This window comes from Eulemur rufifrons, chromosome 29, assembly GCF_041146395.1.
Source record: "Eulemur rufifrons isolate Redbay chromosome 29, OSU_ERuf_1, whole genome shotgun sequence".
Taxonomy (NCBI): Eukaryota; Metazoa; Chordata; class Mammalia; order Primates; family Lemuridae; genus Eulemur; species Eulemur rufifrons.
The window spans coordinates 6,833,023-6,858,170 of record NC_091011.1 but is presented as its reverse complement, the minus strand read 5'-3'; the positions used below and the strand labels follow the sequence as shown (position 1 = coordinate 6,858,170).

Here is a 25,148-nt window from a genome sequence, read left to right as displayed (position 1 = left end):
ATCGAGCAACTGAATATAATTGACATCTATTGACTACTTCACCCAACAACAGCATAATACACATTCTTCTCAAGATCACAGGGAATATTCCCTAAGTTAGACCACATTCTGGGCCATAGAACACACCTTAACAGATTTAAAAGAATGGAAGTCATGTAATATCTGTTCTCAGACCACAGTGGAATTAAACTAAATATTTCTAACAGAAAGATAGTTGGAAAATCTCCAAATACTTGGAGATTAAACAACACATTTATAAATAACACATGAAGCCCAGTAGAAATGTCAAGAGAAATTTTAAAATATTTTAAATTAAAACACTTATCAAAATATGTAGGATATAGTGAAAGCAGGGCTTAGAGGGAAAGTTATAGCATTGAATGCGTAGATTAGAAAAGAAGAATTCGGCCGGGCGTGGTGGCTCATGCCTGTAATCCTAGCACTCTGGGAGGCCGAGATGGGCGGATCGTTTGAGCTCAGGAGTTCGAGACCAGCCTGAACAAGAGCGAGACCCCATCTCTACTAAAAATAGAAAGAAATTATATGGACAACTAAAAATATATATAGAAAAAATTAGCCGGGCATGGTGGTGCATGCCTGTAGTCCCAGCTACTCGGGAGGCTGAGACAGGAGGATCGCTTGAGCCCAGGAGTTTGAGGTTGCTGTGAGCTAGGCTGACGCCACGGCACTCACTCTAGCCTGGGCAACAGAGTGAGACTCTGTCTCAAAAAAAAAAAAAAAAAAAAAAAAAGAAAAGAAGAATTCTAAATTTAGTAATCCAAGCTTCCACCTTTAAACTAGAAAAAGAAAAGCAAATTAAATCCATAGTAGACAGAAGGAAAGAAATAATAAAAATTAGAAAAGAAATCAATGAATTTGGAAAAAGGAAAACAATAAAATAATTGACAAAAACAAAAGCGTGTTGTTCTTTGAAAAGATCTATAAGAGCAGAAAGTCTTATATATAAAGACCAGCTAATATAAAAAAAAGACAGAGGACACAAATTGTTACTATCAGAAACAAAAGGGGACATCCTTATAGATACCATAGACATTAAAAGGATAACAAAGAAATATTGTAAACAAGTCTATTCCCACAAATTTGATAATCTAGATGAAATGAACCAATTCCTCAAAAGATACAATCTGCCAAAATTCACACAAGAAGAAATAGATAATCTGAATAGGCCTATATATATTAAAGAAATTCAATCAATAGTTAACATCCTTCCAAAACAGAAAGCACCAGGCCCAGATGGGTTCACTGGTGAATTCTATCAAACATTTAAGGAAGAAATTATACCAGTATTCTATAATTTCTTTCAGTATTACCCTCATACCAAACCAGACAAAGATAGTGCAAGAAAACGACAGACCAATATCTCTCATGAATATAGATGTAAAAGTTCTCAACAAACTATTAGCAAATTGAATCCAACAATGTACAAGAAAATTATGCACTACAATCAAGTGGGATTTATCCCAAGGATGCCATGATTTGTCACATCAACAGGCTAAACAAGAAAAATCACATGATCATATCAGTAGATTCAGAAAAATCATTTGACAAAATCCAACACTCTTTTATGAGAAAAACTCTCAGTAAACTAGGAATAGAGGAGAACTTTCTCAACCTCATAACAACTGTCTACTAAAAAGAATCTATAGCTAAAAATCATACTTCCCGCTGAGAAACTCAAAGCTTTCCCGCTAGGATCAGGCACAAGGCGAGATGCCCCCTCTTATCACACCTTTTCGTCATCATACTTGAAGTCCCAGCTAATGCAATCAAACCAGAAAAGGAACTAAAAGATATGCTGATAAGGAAGAAGGAAATAAAACTGTCTTTGTTTACAGAGGACATGATGGTCTGTGTAACCCAGGAGCTAATAAGCAATTATAGTAAAGTTACAATTATAGTAAGGATACAAGGTTAATACACAAAATCTAATCACTTTCCTACGTACCAGCAATGGACAACTGGAATTTTAAATTAAATACACAATACCAGAGCACACCAAAATTAAAATACTTAGGTATAAAACTAACAAAATATGTACAAGATCTATACGAGGAAAACTGCAAAGCTCTGAACAAAAAAACATAGAAAAACTAAAGCAATAGAGAGATGTTCAAAGTTCATGGATATGGAAGACTCAATATTGTCACAATGTCAGTTCTTTCCAATTTTATCAATAGATTCAACACAATCCCAAACAAAATCCCAGCAAATAATTTTGTGAGTATAAAAACTTATCCTAAATTTTATGTGGAGAAGCAAAAGACCTAGAATATCTAACATAATATTGAAGAATTATAACAAAGTTGGAGGAGTGACATTACCCTCTTTAGGATAATATAAAACTTCAGAAATCAAGACAGTGTGGTATTGGCAAAATACTAGACAAATACATTAATGGAACAGAATAGAGAACCCAGAAATAGACCCAGAAATATAGTGAGCTAATCTTTGAGAAAGGGAGTAAAGATATCATAATGGTTCAAAGATAGTTCTTTCCACAAATGATACTGGAACAAGTGGACATCCATATGTAAAAAAATGAATCTAGACACAGACTTCATACCCTTCACAAAAATTAACTCAAAATTGATCATATACCTAAATGTAAATCACAAAACTATAAAACTGATAGAAGGTTAACATAAGAGAAAATCTAGATAACCTTAGGTTTGGTGATGACTTTTTAAATACAACACCAAGGACATGAATCATTAAAGAAAGAACTGATGGACTGGTCTTCATTAAAATTAACAATTTCTGCTTTATGAAAGATTTTGTCAAGAAAATGAAAGACAAGCCACACAGTGGGAGAAAATATTTGCAAAAGACATATAAGATCATGTTGGGATGTTGTCCAAAATACACAATATGAGAAAAAGAATAAAGAGGAAAGAATCATTCTACCCCATTTCAAGACTATGGTATTGGCAAGGGGACCGACATAGATCAGCCGAACAGAGCAAGAACCCAGAAATAGAGCCACTGCAGTACAGCCAACTTATTTTTGACAAAGGTGCAAAGGCAACTCAATGAAAGGATAGTTTTCAACAAATGGTGCAGAATCAATTGGATACCCATAGACAGACAAAATGAGTCTCAACAGTCCTCAGAACTTTTGTAAAAATTTATCTCAAAATGGATCATAGATTTAAATGTAAGCCATAAAAGTACAACATTTTGATAAGATAAAAGGAGAAAATCCTTAGGACGTAGGGCTTCTTGATGAGTTCTTAGGACATCAAATACATAATCCATAAAATAGAAAACAGATGCATTTGATCTCTTTAAACTATAAAACTTCTGCTCTATGAAAGACCCTCTTAAGACAATAAAAAGACAAGCTGCAAACTCAGCGAAGATGTTTGAAAACCATGTATCTGACAAAGGAATAGTTCCTAGAATGTATTAGGAACACAAAATTAAACAGTAAAAAAAAAAACCTGATTATCAATAGAAAATAGACAAAATACATGATGAGCCCTTTCACAATGAGGATATAAAATGGCAAATACACACATGAAAAGATGATCATCACCAGCCATTAGGGAAACACAAATTAAAGCCTAACGGGCATCTGTCAGAATGGCTAAAACAACAACTTGTAACAAAACCAAATGCCGGTTAGGGTGTGAATAAACTGGACTCCTCACTGGAATGTAAATTTTATAGCCACTCTGGAAAACAATTTGGCAGTTTCTGATAAAACTAAACATACAACTACCATAAAATCCAGCCATTGCACTGCTAGGCTTTCATTTCAGAGAAATGAGGAATATCTGTGTTTACACAAAACATGCAGCTTTATTTGTAGTCGCCTCAAACTGGAAAAAATAGTGCCCCTCAAAGGGTAAATGGTTACACTGTGACGCATCTGTACCATGGACTGCAACTTTGCCATAAAAAGGAATGAACTATTGATACCATGGCGGCTTAGTTGCACCTCAAGGACATTATGCTGAGTTTAAAAAGCCAACCTTAAAAGTGCACTTATTTTATGATTCCATTCATATAATGTTCTTTTCATGATAAAACCGTAGATAGGAAAAATATATTAGTGGTTCTGAGGAGTTAAGGAGCGTGGGGCAGGAGGAGGAGTGATGTGGTTACCAGGTGGCGTGAGGGAGGTCTTGTGGGGATGAACAATTCTGTGTCTTGATTGGGGTGGTGATCACACAAAGCTACAAACAGCACAGATGTTTTATATCATCCTGTAATTATGTACGCTGTAATTATTGGGGGAAACTGAGCAATCAAACTTCCTGGTTTGATTTAAATCTATAATTTCAAAATAAAAAGTTTTCTAAAGTAGTATGTTTCAAGAAGAAAATGTATGTGTGTGTAGATACACATGTTCAGAGAGATTTGGCTGAAAGAGTCTCACAACTTTGTTGTTAGGAATTCTGCTTATAAGATGAAGGCTTTAGAAAAATTCAATAAATGGAATCTCTTGTAGAAATCCAAATTTATATTTCAGTTGAATTTTTATGACTTACTGACCGTTTTTATGTGGTGTTGACTAAAAAAGAATTTACGAACTACAAGGGCAGTAACTTTGTTTAACTATATCATAACTAAATATTTTGCAGCAGGAAAAAAATAGCAACATGATGTATAATTCTAATAGTTATCTGAGTAATCCCCTTCTCAGGCTAAAATCATTTGAGATGAAGAAAGCTTTTTTAGAAATTCTTTAAGGGTCCATACTTAGACAGCTTATTTGAAACACGAATTGCCCCGCCCTTGCCTCAATGTGCTGTGTTTGACAAAAGCTTATTCATGTAGTTGCCCAAAATATTCAGCCTGGGAAGTTCTATGATGTGTTAGTCAAAGGTGGTAACAAATACTGTCAGTATTAAACAACTGTCAAAAATGCAATAAATCATATTATCATAAAGTTCTTTTCCAGGAGAATTACTTTTTTCATCAGGGCCCTGGAAGATAAACATGTGACAGTCCAAACGCTCGCAGCGCCGTCCCCCAAGCTTGGTCTGCCAGTGGTGACTCCCGGGAAGCCCAGAATCACTCACTGCGGCTTCTCATTTCTCATTTAGTGCTGACAGAGAAATTTACATAGAACTGTCTTTGAAAGTGTATGAAACAAACCCTGTCCTATGTGAAACAGAATGTGAGTTGTTGCTTTTTGTCTCTAGGATGGTGTGCTTTACATCATTTTCACGCTTGGCATTTTTGTTGGCTTTTGTTTTTTCTCCGGAACACATGTTTTCCTCATGATAAATTCCCAACAATTTCTATATTTCTTCCTTGCCGGATGCAGACGATAAATAACGTGCCGTTGGTACATTTCATGTACACGGGGGACTGGTTTCACAGTACCCATCATAGAGTACGTGTTGAACGGACGATGGGGAATGCACACACCGGACCTACAGGATAAGCCTGTCTCTGTGTACTGGCGGGAACTGATTGGTGGGGAATGATTTTAAGTGGAAAAAAAGCACAGTACATAAAATTAAGAAGTATGCTACCATTTGTGAAAGAAAAATGAGAAAATAATTTGCATTTTCTTAAAGTTACACTAAAAAGATAAATCAAACATTACTGGAAATGGTTAATATAATGGCTGGGGTGGGAGGTGACAGAGAAGTACAGAGGATAAACCCGAACAGATGAGCCTAACTCTGTGGCCCTGATGTGATCACACAGGGAAGAGTGACATGACCTTTGAGCAAATATGCTGATTATGAGAAGTGCACAAAACATGAATTCATCATTTATTAGGAATAACATATGTGTTGCGATTTTTAAGCTACTTTATTTAACAGTAGGATTAAAAAATGGGTGACTATGTTAATGCTTTTAGTAAACAGGAGTCTCAGTGTAAAATCATATATATAATAAAATCTAAGAAGTTAAAAAAATAATATGTTAAATTTAAAGTGTTTATCTTAAGAGAAAATCTACACACATATAAAAATCCAAAAAGAAAAATTTTGAAATATGATTAGTATTATGAACTTAAAGTTTTAAAAAGGGTGTGTATGTGACTGTTTGTTCCTATCTGTGCCCACTGGGAGGGCCTAGAGGCAGTGCCACCCCAGCATGACGGGCACAGGCCATACCCAGGCCTTGGCTCTAAATATCTTCTCCGCAAAAGGAATCAGTGCCCCTTGGAGAAAAGTCTAATTCCAGATATGGGTAAAATGAGCTGAAGATATCTTCTTGGTTCAGAAGTGAAAGTTTTTGGTGACTAAAGGAGTATGTCCAAACAATGCCAGAGCCAGATTAAACTTCAGGCCTCCTACTAGCCAAATTTTGGACTATCAAAAAAATAAAATATCCCCACTGGCTCCAAAAGAAGGAAAAAAACAAAAATACATACATAAAGACTGGGGTTGTAAAACATTGAAAAATAAACATCCAAAATTCTACCGTGATGCCAAAAAAAAAAAAGTAAACTAATAATCATAAAAAAATCTCATTGGGTGTAACTATTACATTGACATAGGTTAATTCAGGCAGGAACTTTCGCTAGCATTTGTAAAATAACAACAGGGCATGTGATGTGAATTTTCTAGTTTAGTCCTCGCAAGACCCTGTTAAGTATTAATATTATTCCCATTAAAGCACAAAACAATAAAAATAGTTCAAGATCACATAGCTATTAAGTAGCAGTACCAGATTTTTAATCCAGATTTGTCTGGAGAGGAGACCCATGAGTGCTTGTATCTAAGGATACAGACTTTCTGGGCAATTATGGAGGTGTCTTCTATGTCCAAAACACACTGACAGATATGAATTAGGTGCACATGTGTCCTCAAATCTAACTCTCCAAAAAAAGATGATGAAGAGAAAGAAAAAAACATGCCAAACAGAGTTCAAGCCAAATGCAAAATTCACAGCATCTCGCGCTGATCCGGAGAGTGACCAATTAGGGAAGTTTTGCAACATAGATCCCACCTGGAGGGACACTGTGGCACTACTGGACATTGACCTTATAGAGCTGAAGGAAACTCATTTGGCCGAGGAGTGTGGTAACCATAGTGTGGAGGCCGCCAGGGGAGAGCTGTGTGCCGGGAGTACTGGGGTGTCGTGTTGGGGCCACTGGTTGGAGAGGGGATCTTGAATTCTGAGTATTTCAGTTCACCAAAGCTGATGGATGAGTGTCTTTAACATAAATACAGCTCCTCAGATGGCAGACAGAAGAGACGCTGGGCCCAGACACGATAGATCTGGTGTCAGCGGGCAGTGCAGACAGCTGCCCTCCGGAAACACAGGACTGGAGCTCAAGAGAGATGTCACTGTAATTTGGGGGTCTTTGCCAGATGAACGATTGTTAAAGCTTTCAGTTCCCTGAAGGAGAAGAGATGGAGTCCAAGGCAGAATCTTAGGGCAGTGTCTGAATGGGGAACACGATCAGAAGCAGCGTTCAGGGCGGGAGGAGGGGCGCGTGCACCAGGGGAGCCACGTCCCCAGCCAGGCATGCGGGAGCTGTTGACCTTGAAACACAAAAGCATGAGTTATTCTGCTTAGAATTATAAAAAGGCCAGTTTTTATCCTGGAGTTTGTTGGATTAATTTATTTTTTAAAATTTTGCAGATTAACCTTTCCCATCTCTTTGATGACTTTACACTTTATAATTAAACATATTTGGTTATCAGCACATTGTCAAAAACTGTAGTAGCAAAGACAGAGGGAGAACGAGAATTTTGGCAAATTGCTGAAGTTCAGAGTTGGGGGCCTTTATTTAGGATGCAGTAATTACTGGTGTTTGGATTTTAGAGGGAGGTTTGGAGGCAGAGCAATTGTTCAAACCTGAATCAGGTGTACAAATATGAACCAAAACATAAAGCCATTAATCTTTTTTAAAAAACGGTTGTTTCCACTCACATTGGAAATCGTTCTACTACTCATTCCTTCATGTCCTTGACTTTATACATAAAGTGCAGATGTGACACCTCTGTTGCCTGCCGAGCTTATAGTTGATGTTGGTTAGAATTGCAGAGATCCTCAGTTCTCATGGAAGATTGTCAGAGCTATACTCCAGCACATGCTAAGATGGTGCTTCTCCAAGAGTGGGTCCTAAACCAGCAGCATCCGCGTCACCCAGGAACTTACCAGGCAAATTCTCAGGCCCCCTCCCTAAACTAGTGAGTCAGAAACTCTGGGCACAGGACCTCAAGCAGGTCATTGTAATGTGTGTGAAAGTTTGAAAACCTGCCCCAAGGAGTCTGGAAGGTATGCTGTAGTCGTGTGGCTTCAAGCAGGTTGCTTGTTTAAGCTCTCTCTGCTCAAAGTGTCCTGACGAATAAGTTTGGGTCTTTGAAGGTCCCAGTGCTTCCAGTGCTTTTTCTGTGATTATGTAGAATTAGTTAAGTCAAACGGTTGCAGATTTGGCTTATATAGAAGGCCCCAGAATGGAATGTCTGTTAATCAAAGTCACAATGTTGTCTCTCCTAAAAATTTCAAATAACACTGGTTCATGTCATAAAAAGTGGGAGTACTTCATATTACTGAAATTATGGGAGTGAATAAAACATACACTATAATGCTAACTAGCTAATTATATATATTATATGTTTATGCACACACATAATATAAAACATCTTTCTGCATTTCAGGACCAAACTGCTTTGCAGAAACTGCTGTCATCCCTGCTGGCAGAGAAGTGAAGACTGACGAATGCACCATATGTCACTGTACTTATGAAGAAGGCACATGGAGAATTGAACGGCAGGCCATGTGCACAAGACATGAATGCAGGCAAATGTAGACATTTCACCGTGCAAAAACTCTGACACTTTTCTAGACTATTTTACCGATGTGAACATTCTAGATGACTCTGGGAAATATCAATCAGAAGGAGAAGACTTTTGATGAGGAATAATGGAAAATTGTTGGTACTTTTGCTTTCCTTGGTCACAGTTACTGCAAGAGAATGAAATGGATATATTTCAAAACATCAACAAGAACTTTGGGCATAAAATCCCTCTCTAAATAAATGTGCTATTTTCACAGTAAGTACACGAAAGTACACTATTATATATTAAATGTATTTCTATATCCCTCCATTAGAGAGCTTATATAAATGTTTTCTATAGATACAGATTAAAAATGCTGTGTGGTCAACCGTCCTCACTGTGTACCTGCATATCTTTTTCAGTTCTGATTCAGCACATGGGGATGTGTGTAAATGGCAGCCCCCTCACACCCTCACAGGGAACAGCGCACCCATGAACGGATCAGACGCTCATAGCACTGAGTTCTACTAAAACCTCGCCCAGATTCTGTTTAATTACAGACATAAATCTAATGTTTAGCCTTAGAAGATTTAGTCTAATTCACATGAATGTATCATTTCCTCCTTATAGTAACATGCTGCTTTTATCAGCTTTATTCTCAGTTGGGAAATGCAGGCATAAAGAACACGAACACACTTTTCAGTTCTTTCAAAGCTCCTAGGTTGTGGACCATAGGTAAATGCATACACATACTTCATTTTCATTTACATTACTTTCTCTTCTAAATGGGACTTTAATTTATTCCCAAACTGAGGAATGAGACGGGCTGGAAAATTTGCATTATTTTGCCAGCAAGCTGGAGCATGCAGGAAAATGGAGGGACAGTCCTGCTCTCTGGAGGAGAGTTAAGGAAGGTAGGACTCCTGAACAAGTTTATACGTGAAATCTAAATGCAGTACAGACATCTCAGCTCTCAGTTCAGCGGGCTCCTACTTCTCATCAGAATGAGCCGCCTCTCCTGCGCCCGTGCACAGTAATCCTGAAGGGCGCCCACATCAGCCCTCCCTCGTGAGCAGAGTGAGGAAGCAGCTCTTCTGTCCAACTGTGTTAAAGCAAAGTGGAAGGCCAAGTGTACTCTGCTGCTTCCCTGCAGTTACCCATAATTCCACACCAACTTCTTTTCTCTGCATTCAGACAGGGAAAAAAGAAGCCACTGCAAAGTCTTGCTGATCTGATCAGAGAATAACTTCCACTTTTATCGATCATATCGGCACTTGGCACATTGATGAAAGAGGTCATTGAAGTCTTAATAGACATAGGGTGAAAAGGCAAAACTATAATCATTATTTGAAGCCTTTAAAGGTGTTTTTTCCATATGTTTATTTATTCTTAAATTTTGAACTGAATACCTATTAGGTACAAAATATTGTGATGACAAAAAAAGGAGCAAGGTGCGATTTCTTGTCTTTGTGGACTTTTGGTCTCTGGCATAACAGAAGTAAGAAATTACAGTGTATTGTGTTCAGAGCTAAACTAGATGCCAGCAAATGGAGATTTGAAAGCAAAAAAAGACCATAGAGAATATTTTTAAAAACTCATTTTATTAAAAAAAATCATTCAATCATTAGAGATTGAATAACATTCAAGAAAAGTTGATATATCTGACATCAGTGAAAAGTTGCACCGTCATAGACCTTAGCAAATGTAAAGCCACCACTGACTGAAGCCTCAAGACGTTAAGTGTGAAATGTCCGATTTCCTTAAGTACTAAGTTTGACAGTTGATTATCTCTGACATTTCTTGTTTTATTTTTATTGTGAAGGTACATCCTCAGTCTTTCAAAGTTGTGTTTTGGCTTGTGATTATCTTTCAAGAATGTTTTTAAATCAATATTTGTGAAACCACGGATAAGTAAAAAATTCATGTTATTTTCAGTTTTTAACAAGCTGTGGAAAACGCCTTTTACAATTTCATCGCCACTTGCTCTCCAGGCTTCTTCGCTGCTGACATAAACAAGCTACCATTAAGATGGCTAAACTGTGTCGATAGTTTAGGTGCAACTTTGATTAATTGTACTGCTGCTTGTTTGAGATATAATAAACTATACATTCAGAATCGGACATTTCATATCTAATGACCTAATATATGTGCTCATATTTAGTTTTTACCTTATTTATGAAGAACACCTTGAGCCAAATGGACTACATGCACATAGATTTCATGAAAATACTCAGGGGAATTATTAGCTAATTGCTCTCAGGTGTGATCACCTTTCCAAAACTTAACTTTCAGCATTAGAGACTGCTAGACATTGGCCATTTCTCCACTGTTCAAGGATAGATTTTTTTTGAGATGAAGTCATATAAAGTTATTTTACCAACAAGTGGCCCTAGCACCCAGGAGTAGGTGGGCCATTAGCTATCTCTTATACAGCATATAAGTAGCCTCTTCTCTCCACCAGACATGACGCAATGAGAGACTACGTCCATGAGGCGCAAAGTCTTCCTCCTAACATTTCTCCTGGCAGTACAATCCCTGCCAGAATGATGATGAGATCTGAAAGAACTGCAATGGCATCTTCAATGCTGTGAGAATTTCAGGAAACCTAGTATTTTGTTGCATTGTAGAGACAGTGACTACAAGACCATCTTAGGAAACTGACTGACTTTCACTTGATCTACACTCCTGTGGCCCACACTGTCCCAGGCACACACTCCTAAGAGCTGAAGCTCCGTGGCTGTTACTGCACCAAAGTAACTCCCCCTCCCTCTGCAATTTCAATCCCGCATTCTTCCCTCCACATAGAAATAACGCATAAACCAAATACATGGCAGGATTTGGACTGATGACATCACACATACTAATAATCATGAAATTATTTGCATTTGTGTCCAAGAGAAACTTCTGCTCTTCTTCTTGCAGTGAGATTTTCACATCTCTGTACCTGTCTCAGGTTGACGTTTTATTTTCTCCCTTCTGTTCCCATAGAACTCTTTGCTGAGATTATCAACAATGAAACTGTTCTATTCAATAAACATAACTTTAATAACTGCATAATATTTATATATATTATTTATATAACTTTATATATTTAATATAATAAAAAAACTAAAGTATGAGTCCAAGTTATAATTCCCAGTGGTTTGGACAGAGTCCTGAAAAGGGGCCTTGGAATTCAAGTGCAGAAGTTTTGGGAGAGCCGTAATTCTTAAAATTCAGATAGGCCTGCTCTATAAGTACTTAATAATTGTTCAATGATTTATTCAAGTTAATAAAAGAAATCGTACTTACAAATGTATTACATTAATTTATTTCAATTTTTTCAAGCTATATTTAGATCTGAAAGTATGAAGCTACTTACATAAGCAATAGAATGGTTCTGCAAGTCCTTTTTTGTTTTGGAAGTTTTCGAGTTAGATTCATTCTTTCAGTCATAGGATATTTCTTTGTTGGGTGGATTAATCAATACTTTCTATTTACATTTCACAGAAGTCTTGAATAAAGTCATTTCAGAAATGTGCATTTCATTCCTGCACGCAACAAACGCTGGATGCCTTCCTACCGTGTAGCGCGGCCCGGGGACACCAGTGTACATACCCTTGACATCAGGAGTTTCTGTGCCTTGAAACTCGTTTGCATTCAGTTATATTGCTTTTAATCTTTTGACACTTTCAGTTTCATCCTCTGCTTTGTGAAGTAAAACATGTTAAGAGATGAATTCTCATACATTTTTAAATTTGTAACATCATTAATATATTTAAAAAACTCTCTTCTCCACTTCCCTAATATAAATGTTGTATGTATACAATGTTTAAAACATCCAGAACATTTCAGAGTATTCAGATATTTTCTATTTTTTGTTTTGATTTTAAGTAGTGCAATAGTTTTTTTTTTTAATGTATCCTTTATTCAAAACTTGCAAAATATATACTATTTCAAACAAGCATTGTTGGAAACTACATCCATTAAGTATAAACTAAACATACGGAGAACAAAATTATAGATACAAAGAATGATTTAACAAATATTAACAATTTACTAAATTTGCTTTGATAGACAAGAGATCAAATCAAGTCTGCTTTTCATTAACTTTTTTAAGGTCATTTTTCCCCAATGTAATATAATAAGGAAAAGTAATCTAGATGTCATCCCGTCTGGATAAAGGGTATCAGATGAATAAGCACCATTGGTAAGAAAATACATGCTTCTTTGGCCAATATAATTTGTCACCTTAAGTTCTTAGTAGACCTACTTACCTACTCTTTTTTTGTCTCACTAGTAGCATCTGTGGATGGTTGATACAGTCAATAACTATTCTGAATAATTAGATTTAGAGAAAAGAATTCACTTGTTCTGGAATAAATGCTTGTTATACTACGTACTTTTCACATTCCAGCTGCCACTTCCAAAGCTCAGCTCAGGTTCTTGCTGTGCCATAGTAGAGATGAAATAGCCTGCTTACACCACATTCTTAGTCTAAACCAACCTCTTCAGCCTACTATTTTAGTTTTCTAAATATAGATCTAGTTTTCAACTGAATTCTTTATTTTGAGAATATCAATTGCACACAAAATAACATCCAAACTCCTCAGCATGGCATGCTGGTGTCTTCACAATTAGATCACGGTCACACGGTGACCCAGTCCCCTGCTGGCTGGTTAGACCTGCAGGCTCTGGCTACTGCAGGCATGACTCTGAACACAGCCTCTACTTTCCAAGATCCTGCCCCTGAATGACCTTTCAACATGTTGAGATTATCAGCCATTTTTCCATGTCCAATTCAGGTATCATTGCTTGCCTTGTGACAAGGCTTCTATAGTCCCAATTGGATTGATGGTCACTCGGTGTTCCAGTCATAGTACAAATTTGCTATCTCATTTTAGCACACGATTTAGAAATCATACTTTGCGTTACAGTTAATTTTGTATCTGTTGTGTGCTCTATTATTTACAAATCCCCATTAATTCAGTCTATGAGACATTCAATCCCCAAAACATTACCCAGTATTTTTGTGTTAAAGACTTGTTAAATTGTGTTAAATCTATTAATTCAGAGTTAATTACTACCCTCGGTTAAGACTAATGTATATATTAAAGGGCAACTGAAAGTTTTCATTACCGTTTGCCTGCCCTGTAGTCTTTTGATTTCTTGGTTAATTTGCAAATCTCAGATATCCAGGGTATAGCAACCTGGGACACACCAAATACCCGACTGTTGCAGTAGTTTTAGTTCTATGACAGTCATTGGTCATTTCTTATGCAAATCAGGAAAAAATTGCTATTGGTGTGAAATTTCTGATGCTGAAGAAAATTTCTTGTATTGGAGACAGTGGTATTTGCCAAAGATAAAAAAGTTCAAGTTTACAGATTTGGTATTTATTTACTTGCTTATTTACAACTTTTGGAATACAGATTTCTTATCTTGGACTTTCTTTCGTTGTTTTGAGTATTTCTGCATATTCTAATCTTTCTACATAACATAATTAAACACCTCAGTAGGTATCTAGTGAATTGATAAATCAATGAACTGAATTGTCTGTGCAGTAATACACAGTAGTTTCCATTGCCTGTTTACAAAGTGTTTAAAAGTGATAGTCATCTAAATTTCACCAGTGTCAAATTTCCCTCTGAATTTTGCAAAGCACCTGCTGTTTTAGCTTTAACACAAAAATCTAGAAACCAACCCCAAATGCCTAATTTTAAAATGAATACATTCCATTGCATATTAAGTGATGCCAACAAACAGGCTAAAGAGTACTCAGCCAAAGTTTTAGTAACAGTACTAAAACTTAAATGAAAATGCGCTTTAAATGCTTGTCCCACATGCAGTTTCTGATCCAAGAAATGCACACTGTTTAACTCCTTCCTCTTAAGTTCAGAGAAGTACATAAAGCCTGTGGCTGACCCGTTACATAGGTATAAGATTAACAAAAGTAACCAAAGAATATACCTGAAATAATTTTAGTGCATTATTGATACAGCCTGATGACCAAAAACAATTACAAAATATTGCCACCTTAGTTTTAAATTCAATTTTAAGGAAATAGAAACATTTCTCAATTTTACTTTACTTAACAATATTTTATTTGATGATTAATATTTTCTATTTTTTAAATTTCTGAAATTTAAATTTTAGGCAGGACTATTTCAAAATACGTTTTATGGGAATATTCATTTTCCCATTTACCTTATTTATTTTATTTATTTATGTTATCAAATAAATACATTTCTATTTGATTTTAGAGATTATTCCCATCCTGAGCATGTAATTATTAGAATTAAAATAGAAAAAAAAGTATCCAATAAGTAATGTCTATCTATGAAACTATTAATGTTCTATATATTACCAAGTAGTTGCATAGTTTGAAAAAGCTACTCTTATCGTCATCAACCAAGAACTGTGCTAAATTACTTCACGTGTTGTTTAACCTCACAATTTCCCTAAACAGCAGGTAATGCTATCCCCTTTTTTTGCAGAAAAGTAAATGTAGGCTCAGGGATGTCAGAAATTGCCTTAATGTTCAGTCCATTGAATGAGGTATTGAGTTAAGAACCCAAACCTGCTTCAAACTGGAGCCCGTGATTTGAGTCTTATCACTTGCTTTTATTAGTAGATCAGGGACCTCTAGAAATTAGACAGACATTTCCAAAATGCTCTTCTTCCCCATGCTCCACAAATATAGGGAATAAACAGCAACATATATCCTTTATTCAACTATGACAATCTTGATACTTGTCAAAGTAAAAAGTAGCTCCTCACCAAAATGTTGTGACCATCCTATTCTAAATGGTTGTCATATATTTTGATTCCCAATGAAACTACATCTAGATCTCCTGTTAAAATAGTATTGATGGGTTGGGCGTGGTGGCTCACACCTGTAATCCTAGCACTCTGGGAGGCCAAGGCAGGACAATCGCTCAAGGTCAGGAGTTCAAGACCAGCCTGAGGAAGAGTGAGACTGTCTCTACTAAAAATAGAAAGAAATTAGCCAGACAACTAAAAAATATATGGAAAAAATTAGCTGGGCGTGGTGACTCATGCCTGTAGTCCCAGCTACTCGGGAGGCTGAGGCAGAAGGATTGCTTGAACCCACGAGTTTGAGGTTGCTGTGAGCTAGGCTGACACCATGGCACTCTAGCCCGGACAACAGAGCAAGACTCTGTCTCAAAAAAAAAAAAAAAAAAAAAAAAAAAAACAGTATTGATGTATCAGTTTGTTTAGGTATGATCCTTGCACTTAAATTTACAAAATATGACCAAATATTATGACCCAATCTTCCTGGAGCCAAGTGAAGTAAACTGCCATTTATTAGGTGACAATTATACGAAAAACACTGCAATTTCAAATTTTCAAATTTTTTTATCTGATTTCTTCATTTTATCATCTCTGCTGTATTGATGAGGAAATCCACACACGGTAGGTAACTTGCCCAAATTTTAGTGATGGAATGGAGATCAAGTCTGTCTGGGGCAAAGCCCAGAAAATTTTGCCTCCCTGCATGGGGCATAGTCAGAGCTGAAATGGATAGCACTACCTCCACTCAAATATTCTTCCAGCAGAGCAGCTGCTAACCTTATTCAATCACTTACTTCATTCTATGTGTCAAATACAGTTTCAGCCTGGGTGACTGAGTAATACATGGTCTTTGGGCCCATGGAGCTCTCAGTCTCGTATACTGACAGACATCCTTAAGCCAATAAAAAATGTGATGGCATCACAGGTTGTTTTGAATTTTTGCGGTAAAGTCATTAACTCACATTAGTATCAGTAAGCAAAATTTTGCTACTTCCTAATACACAGTAGTTAGTGATAAAAGTATGAAGTTAATATTGTATAATACCAGTGACTTAAAAAAATTAAGTGCCTACTTGGGCTAGTTATACTCTGCAATATACCCACACATATTATTTTTTCATTTAATCTTCACAAACTTCAGTTTAATTTAATGTAAATTAATTATAATGATCAGTAGGGAAAGTAAAGGGAGAGATTAATTTGGATGTGGAACCAAAATGGAAGGCTGAAATTGAGTGCAATACAGATTTTAAAAGGTAAATTAGAGACCTTTAAAATATTGAAAGGTATGGCTTAAAAGCTCAAATGTTTTAATATATAAGGTGGCTTTCTTAACAATAACCAAAAAAGTAAAATACTAAAATTAGCCTTTGGGTGAGATATTTTTCCTTCAAATTTATTCCTCAGAATTACCTAAATTTTCCAGCTGGAAGCCCTTCTTTCCGTACATGCATACATCTCTACAAATAAACAGTTACCCTGTGACTTCACTGAGATCTGAAAGGTAGACATAAACATAAGCAGGATCCGATTAAAACAAAACAAAAGAAGCAATGCATCATTGGCTACAAATTCATTTCAAGTTGGACATCAAAGAAAGCTGGATATTAGCAGTGAAGGTGCATGGGGGCAGAGGGAGAATGTGCTGGGCAGACTTGGCCATTCTACTTTATCTGTGTAAATACAGCTACATAGTGTCCGTAACTATTTGCACATAGCTATAAGTATAAGCATGTGTGATACATATGCACACAGGTATTTAATTGTGTTTACTATTTATAATTTGAATTGATTTTTTAAAGAATTTAAAATAATTATTCCATAGACCCAGTACTTGAAAATTAAAAATCAAATCATTTTAAAAAGCACCATTTGCCAAATATGTGTGATGTTTTTACAGGGTATAAGATAAATACAAAACCACAGCTTTTGGTCTTCATTTTAGACAGACTGTTGTAGGGAAAATATACTAAAATATTGTATTTATTACATTTATGAATTACAGACAGTTTTCTATAGACTGAGAACAGTGATATATATCTATAAGTTCTTTGGGGAAAGTGAGTTTTCCACTAAGAGTCCATGTCCTGTACAAGTTTATCAGATAGTATCAATTTTATAGACCAATTCTAACAATTAATAAATCATCAATCACCACTCTTTCTGCTTATCTGAAAGATGGAAAACATTGTTGAAAATACCAAAGGGAATTCTAGTTAGGGAAAAAGACTAGAGGAAATTGATCAAAAGAGAATGACCTTGATGTTTCCAGGAAACAAAGGTGAGAGCTGCTGGTTGGAGGCATGGGTCTAGTTCCCAGTTGAGACGACAGGAGTTAAAAGGAACAGGCACAGGTAAACTGTTCCCATCCCTGGCCCGAGCCTTACGCCACATCTGTGGAATCACAATCTCTAGAAACAAATGCCAGAGCATCCTTTTAACATTTATATCGTAAGTATCCTCAAGAAATGGTTGCAGTCCCTTTGTTTTAGTATAACTTAGCAGTAACAACTTTGGGCTTTGAGGTTTGGTTCGAATCCCAGTTCTGCCACTTCCTGGTTGTTTATCAGGTACACGTTACCTACCTCTTTGTAACATAGATTGTTCATCAGTAACATGGGGATAGTAGTACCAAACCCAAAGAGGATTAAATGAATATTTGTAAAACACATAGACTAGAATAAATATTTATAAAGCACAAGGTCTATGAAAGTGTTTATTGCAAATGTATTGGAAATATGAGAATATTGAAATTAAAATATTTTGAAGATTTTAATAAATGAATAATTTAATTCAGGGCTCATTTTTTCATATTCTACCCTTCTCACATGTTTAAATTTAAGATATATAATTTATATATAATATCCTAGTTTTTATCCCATTTATATATAATATCTGACAGAAAAATGTTTTGTAATACCTTAATTTTATGTGGAGCTGAATTTCTATAATTAGGCCCAATTTGTATGTATTATCGAATGGGTATGTGTGTTGAACCGATTTATAAAATAAAGTATTTATTAAACTGGGTTTTGCGCTTCTAGGTAGAGTCACATTTAAGAGAATACTTTGAAATATTTTAGCATTTTAAAGTAGAATTAAACAAGATCAATAAAATGTATGTCCTTAAAGTACTCAAAATGCTTCAAATATTTTTTGAATTATTTAAAATACAATCCTCAAGGCACATTCAAATGTATAACTTTTACTTGTTATTTAAATGAAAGATGCACACTACTTTACTGAAGTAATATCTATAATATAATTATATTCCATAGTATTGACTGTGATAATACATTTTTACTTTGTCACCTCTAAATGTAAATGTAATGATTATTAAACCACATATCTAGAAATATGGACTAACAGTAAGTAAATATCTTAAATTCTGATTTTTCTTATGGAACCATACTAGTGACTTCTCTGCAATGGCTTGGAGAAAATAAAGAAAAACAAAAAAAACTTTTCTTTCCCTCTTAAAACTAAGAACTTCACATTTCTGAATTGGAAGATTAGGTAATTTAGAACAATCCTCTTGCCAAGGACTAGAAATGCTGGCCAGATTATATACTTCTTCTTAAAGCCACTGGAGAACTAAAGACTTAGGGAAGGAAAAACTACCAAAGAGCCTGGAAAAATCCAAATTAGAGTTTAGCCTGGCATTCTGGGCATTTTTTTCCCTGAGTATATTTCTTATTTGGAATTGTATGCTGGGAAACCGACTAGCATTTTTTAACATTTCATGGAATAAATGGGGCGGAATTTAGAGTCTGGGTACACCAGGGATGGGTAACCGCCCCGTATTTCAGTTTGTAGCCCCAGCGGACTGTATGTGAGGTGCACAAGCAGCCTGCGAGCAACCAGGCATCCTCCGAACTTGATGCCATCTCTAAATCCTCTCATTACCCCAGAAAATATCAACTGTTGAAACTGGCCTAAAGTGACCCCAAGTTGTTGGTGCCTTCAGACTCCTTTCTGGAAGGAGATAACATTCTAAATTTATCATTAAGAGCATTTTTAAAAATACATCGAACATATTATCAAAGCTAAAGAGGCACACAGAGCTATGAGACTACATGAACAAAAAGGCAGAAACAAGAACAATAAGGTACAGAATCACAGGTTCTCCTAATGATGGAATAATCAGACCCAGAATGTAAAACAAATGTGCCATATTCCAGGACTACAGGAAAAAATCAGAAATTTCAGCAGAGGATTAGAAACCTAAAATGACCTAGAAAAACTGAATAGAACCAAATAAAAATTTTGAAAAATATAATAACTGAAATTATAGACTCAGTTGTATAGGTTTAACAGCATATTAGACAGTGCTGCTCAGACAAGCACAACCCTGATGGCCCTGTGAATGGTGTGTCCTTGAACTCTCTTATGGAACATAATGTTCTTTAAAAAAAAAAAAAAAGAAACAATGCTTTTTACAAACACTTTGGTTACATAAATTCCCTTTGCACCACCAGAGTCAGAGCTACAAGCATGCCCATCCTCCAGACAGCACACGCTGCATCTGTTAGGTGTGAATTCACCCATCCCCTCCTCCCCTCTTTCACCTGCCTGACACCCTATTAATGTTACTTCTCACATGTGCACATTAGTGTTGACCAATTAGTACCAATGTAATGGTGAGTACATGTGGTGCTTGTTTTTACATTCTTGTGATACTTCACTTAGAAGAAAGGGCTCCAGCTCCATCCAGGATAATACAATAGTAGTTCATCATTTTTTATGGCTGAGCAGTACTCCATGGTATACATATATCACATTTTATTAATCTACTCATGTATTGATACTTGGGTTGTTTCCACATCTTTGCAATTGTGGATTGTGCTGCTAATAAACATTCGAGTGCAGATGCCTTTGTTATAACATGTCTTTTTTTCCTTTGGGTAGATTGCTGGATCAAATGGTAGTTTTACTTTTAGTTCTTTGAGGTATCTCCATATTACTTTCCATAGAGGTTGTACTAGTTTGCAGTCCCACCAGTAGTGTATGAGTGTTCCTATCTCTCCACATCCATGCCAACATTTGTTTGGGGATATTTTGAACAAAGCTGTTCTCACTAGAGTTAAGCGATATCTTCCTGTGGTTTTGATTGGCATTTTTAACCTCACATAATTTATCAACACCAGCATTCCCACTTCTTTCAGTGTCTCTATTCCTTCTTCTACCACTTACAACTCGGGCATTTCTAATTTGCTCGGTGTTGCCCATAACTTTTTCTAGGCCTCTAAGAACCTCCTAGCAGTAAGTTTGCCCATACCTAGGGTTAAATATTGTGTCCCACACAAAGTGTTCTAATCAATGGATACATGTGGCTGGGCGTGGTGGCTCACGCCTGTAATCCTAGCATTCTGGGGGACTGAGGCGGGAGGATTGCTGGAGGTCAGGAGTTTGAGACCAGCTTGAGCAAGAGCGAGACCCCGTCTATACTAAAAATAGAAAGAAATTATATGGACAACTACAAAATATATATATATAAAATTAGCCGGGCATGGTGGCACATGCCTGTAGTCCCAGCTACTTAGGAGGCTGAGGCAGGAGGATTGCTTGAGCCCAGGAGTTTGAGGTTGCTGTGAGCTAGGCTGACTCCATGGCACTTTAGCCTGAGCAACAGAGTGAGACTCTGTCTCAAAAAAAAAAAAAAAAAAAGAATATGTACATAGGCAGTCTTACAGTCCAGTTCCTTTGATCAAACACCGTCAAACTCCAGTCCCCTGGGTACTGCAAGTACAAGTAGTCAGGGTCCCCCATAAGTTACCACAGAGGCCCTCTGGCTCTCACATGTAGTCTTCAATCACTTGTTAAAGGCCTTCAGTTCTTATTCCTTTTCAAAGCATCAATTTCATTTAATAGCCATCAGCCAATTCTTCTGCCCTTGCTGGCATCCCTGTCCCTTTATCTTTCATAGACCTAAGTCAGCACACCTGCATGGACACGCCACTCAGGAGAGCACCCTGAATAGTCAGTGAACACGTCCCGCAGCTCCATCCTACTGCCTGTATTCTCAAACCACTCCTGGCTCCTGGCATTACTTGGGTAAGTTTGGATCCCCTAAGAAATAGTCACAAAAATAGGGGTAGATGTGTAAGAGATTTAGTTGGAAGTGTCTGTGAGAGAAAGAGAGCAGGAAGAAAGAAGAGGCTGGGAGATCCTTCGGATAACAGTGCACGCTGACTCTCGTGATGAGAGCAGGAGGGAGGGAAGGCCTTAGACTCCAGGTAGTGCTGAGAGGGAAGTGGCTGGCTGATGGGCACTCCTCCAGGCACAGCTACCACCAGGGGACTCCCAGAGAGCTGGTAAGAGGCTGCAGCAGGCCCCTGCTGTGCTCAGTCACTGGCAGGCAGCAGCAAGGCCATCGGTTAGTGACCTCACAGTGGAAGGTCAGAAAGGCACATCTTCATGGCTGCTAGACTTTCATTTGGCGCCGTTACCAGCTCAACCTACGTTGGGTGTTGTAGACATCAATTAACTTTTACTACAGGGCAAGGGATTACTTAGATATGCCACAGAGGATCTTCGTGTTCCCACTGTTTTATGGCAACCCAATTTCCCCACGATAGTTCACATCAATCATCTTAACCAGCATAGTAATTTTCTTTTTGCCAGCTGGCTCAAAAGCATGAGGCGGCAGTCCCAGCTTACAATTTTATAGCAGTCCTCCCTTGGGAAACACTGCTTCTAAACTAGCAGAGTTCAAAATTCCAGAAAGGAAGCAAACAGTTTGCTAGTGGATATAAGATGTAATAGTGAGAATCCATTTCCATCATCTACTCCCCAACACGCACACAATTCTGAGCCCTATGAATCAGCTACAGAAGCAGCGGCACCATATACTAGGGTCATATGGGAAGGGACGGTTCAAGGGGCCTCCACTATGTCTTCCTTACAATATTCACTTAAAGTCCATAGGCCACGGAACCAATGAGGAGAATTTGGCCAGTTGCAATTAGTTTCTTACTGAGAGTAAAAATCACACCCAGGGGAGGACACCACCCTAGCTCTACTTAGTGACGCCACTCAGATGGTACCGTAAGAGTCCTCAACAGGCCATTCCACCATCCCATTAGTCCAGATGCTTCCAGGTAATGGGGAACATGATGCGACCAGTAAATTACATGAGTATGGGCCCACTGCCACACTTCGTTGACTGTGAAATGAGTACCCTAGTCAGCAGCAGGGCTGTGAGGAATGTAAAAGCAATAAAAGCATTTAGTAAATCCACAGATGGTGGTTTTGGCAGAAATATTGTAGAGGCAGGGAATGCAAATCTATATCCATTCCAGTATGAACAAAGCACTGCCTGTCTCATGGTGAACTTGATCCAGTGTAATCAACCTGCTACCAGGTGGCTGGCTGTCTTTCTGGCCAATGTTTCCATATTGGGGGCTCCTTATTAGACTGTGCTATTGGAAGACGGGGCACTCAGAAGTCCTGTGGCTAGGTTATGCCTTGGTAACCATGTAGACCCTCTGACTTCATCATTACGACCACTTTGTTCATGAGCCCATTGGCAAGGAAGAAAGAGGCTGACCAGTGTCCACAGGATGGGTCAATCTTGTCCACTGGATCACTAAGGTTCTTTGCTGAATTTCTTTTTAGTGTGAATTCCTACACCCTCTGTACTTGTTTAGAGAGATGTAGTTATATATGTTTTCTCACAACACCTTGACACCAGATTTCCAATCTTTTCCTTCTACATCTCTGATAAGTGAGCCAAACTTTGACTTGTTGCTTAAGAAATCTGTACAGTTCCATACTTCCAATCATCTCTCGTTCCTGACAAAGTGGACAGACAGAAAGTTTCACCTATTGAGATTTCCTTTACCCGGTTTCCTTCAGCACCACATGTGGGTAGGGCTGTCCGCTTGTGGATGCTGCCAAAATGCTTATAAATCAGGCTCGGACATCTCAGGGGACTTCTCATGAGGTCACAGTTGCAGGCTGAAGGTGGGGCGGGGACAGGAGCAGAAACCATGCAAGTCTGAGCCACTTGTTTATGCAGCTTACCCCACACTCCCAGGACCTCCTTGAGCCCAATCTTGTACACACCTGTACACCATTCCCACTAGATGACAGAGTGCTGCTGTACACGTACAGCTTCACAGCTCAGTAGGCTGGACAACACCCACTTCACAATGCAGCTCAGATGACATGGTAACTTGTTGTCCAACACTGGAACTAGCACCAATACAAAAGCTGTTTCTCGAAAACAGAAGTTATCTAAAGGACAGCATGGCTTTCTCCAACAAACGTTCACACTGTGATTCACCTCATCGCTAAGAACCTGCCCAAGAATCCATACAATACCTTTATCTGTTATGACACTCCCAGCAGGCTTGTACCACTAAGTCACATTGCCTACACAGAGACCAGCTTGAACAGCGGCCTGGAATGGTTGCAGAGCCATTTTTGGCTCTGAGCCTCAACCAAAACTGGCTGCCTTCCAGGTTACTTAGTAAATGAGAAGGAGAGCAAGCCCAAGAGAAATAAATGTTGACTTCAAAATCAAGAGAGCCCCCCACCCCCACCCTCAGGCATTATGAATCTTTCTTGAAGGAAGAAGCCAGATGAAGAAATTTGTCCATAATCAGGGAAGGATAGCCGCATGCCCTAGATCACATGAAGATGTGCTGGATACAGAGCAGGGGAGAGGGGGCACAGGCTGGGACTGCAGAGGCACCTCTGCAACTTTTGTAACCATGTTGCCCAGGTTACACCACGACCCTGCAAAAGAGAACTGTGCTGCACCTTAGAAATCCAAATCTGGCCAAAGACAGCCTGTGAGGGTCCTGGGCCTCTGACTTTTAACAGAGAGTGAACTGGAAACTACAGTGCAACTTCCAGAAAGTGGAATATAATGTATAAGGAAGGCAATCATACAGGTTAGAGCCAGGGACCAACTAAAGAACTTGCACCAATTCCATAGCAGATGGATCTCACCATATCTTATCCACTTGGATGGGTGACTGAGATGTGTTTCTCTTTCTTCCCTTTTCAGCATGGGAATTTTAAATTAGTTACTCTCTCCCTTCTCATCCATTTTGTATTAGTTAGGTTGGAGATAAACTGTCTAGACCATACAGACCCTGTACCTGGTATAAGCTTCTACACATCATCCATGATTCTGAATCAACCTGGATGCCGTAACTGGACGAGAGTTTGAGTTGTTATGACGTGAGGGAGAGACTGGGCACATGACATGTATCCATGTAATGGAGAAGGGTATGTATAGATGCAGACTAGTTAAATGGGTGATCTGTATAACAAAAGAAGACACTGGATTGCTCAACACCCATTCAAAGTCCAGGTTCCCTCCGCTTTTTTACTCCTTTTCTCTGTTAATGAGAATCAATTTCCAGCCTCCCTTATAGTACCAGGTGACCTTGTAAAACTATTCTGTTCAACATAATGTAAAAGTCCTGTAGAGGGTTTTTCATTTTCACCTTTTTTTTTTTCTGAATGGAAGGCAAATTAAGTACCTGTAGGCATAACAGCACGTGCAACCACGAAAAAACTGCACTAAGGAGGGTGGAGCAAAAGTGTAAGTGGCCTGAGGTCAGGATGGCACTGTGAAGCCACTGCACCAGCCTAAAGAAACCCCAGGATCAGGGCCCC

At 37.9% G+C, this 25,148-nt stretch overlaps 1 protein-coding gene across 1 annotated transcript in view; it reads left to right on the top strand.

Moving 5' to 3' along the window:
- The window catches only part of VWC2 (von Willebrand factor C domain containing 2), a 135,584-nt gene extending 117,041 nt beyond the window's left edge, over positions 1-18,543 (top strand). The window contains exons 3-4 of the mRNA XM_069462416.1: positions 8,601-8,996; positions 17,694-18,543. Coding sequence (XP_069318517.1) covers positions 8,601-8,752 — 152 coding nt within the window. The 3' untranslated portion in view covers positions 8,753-8,996; positions 17,694-18,543. The remainder of the gene's footprint in view (positions 1-8,600; positions 8,997-17,693) is intronic.
- The last annotated feature ends 6,605 nt before the right edge of the window (positions 18,544-25,148 follow it).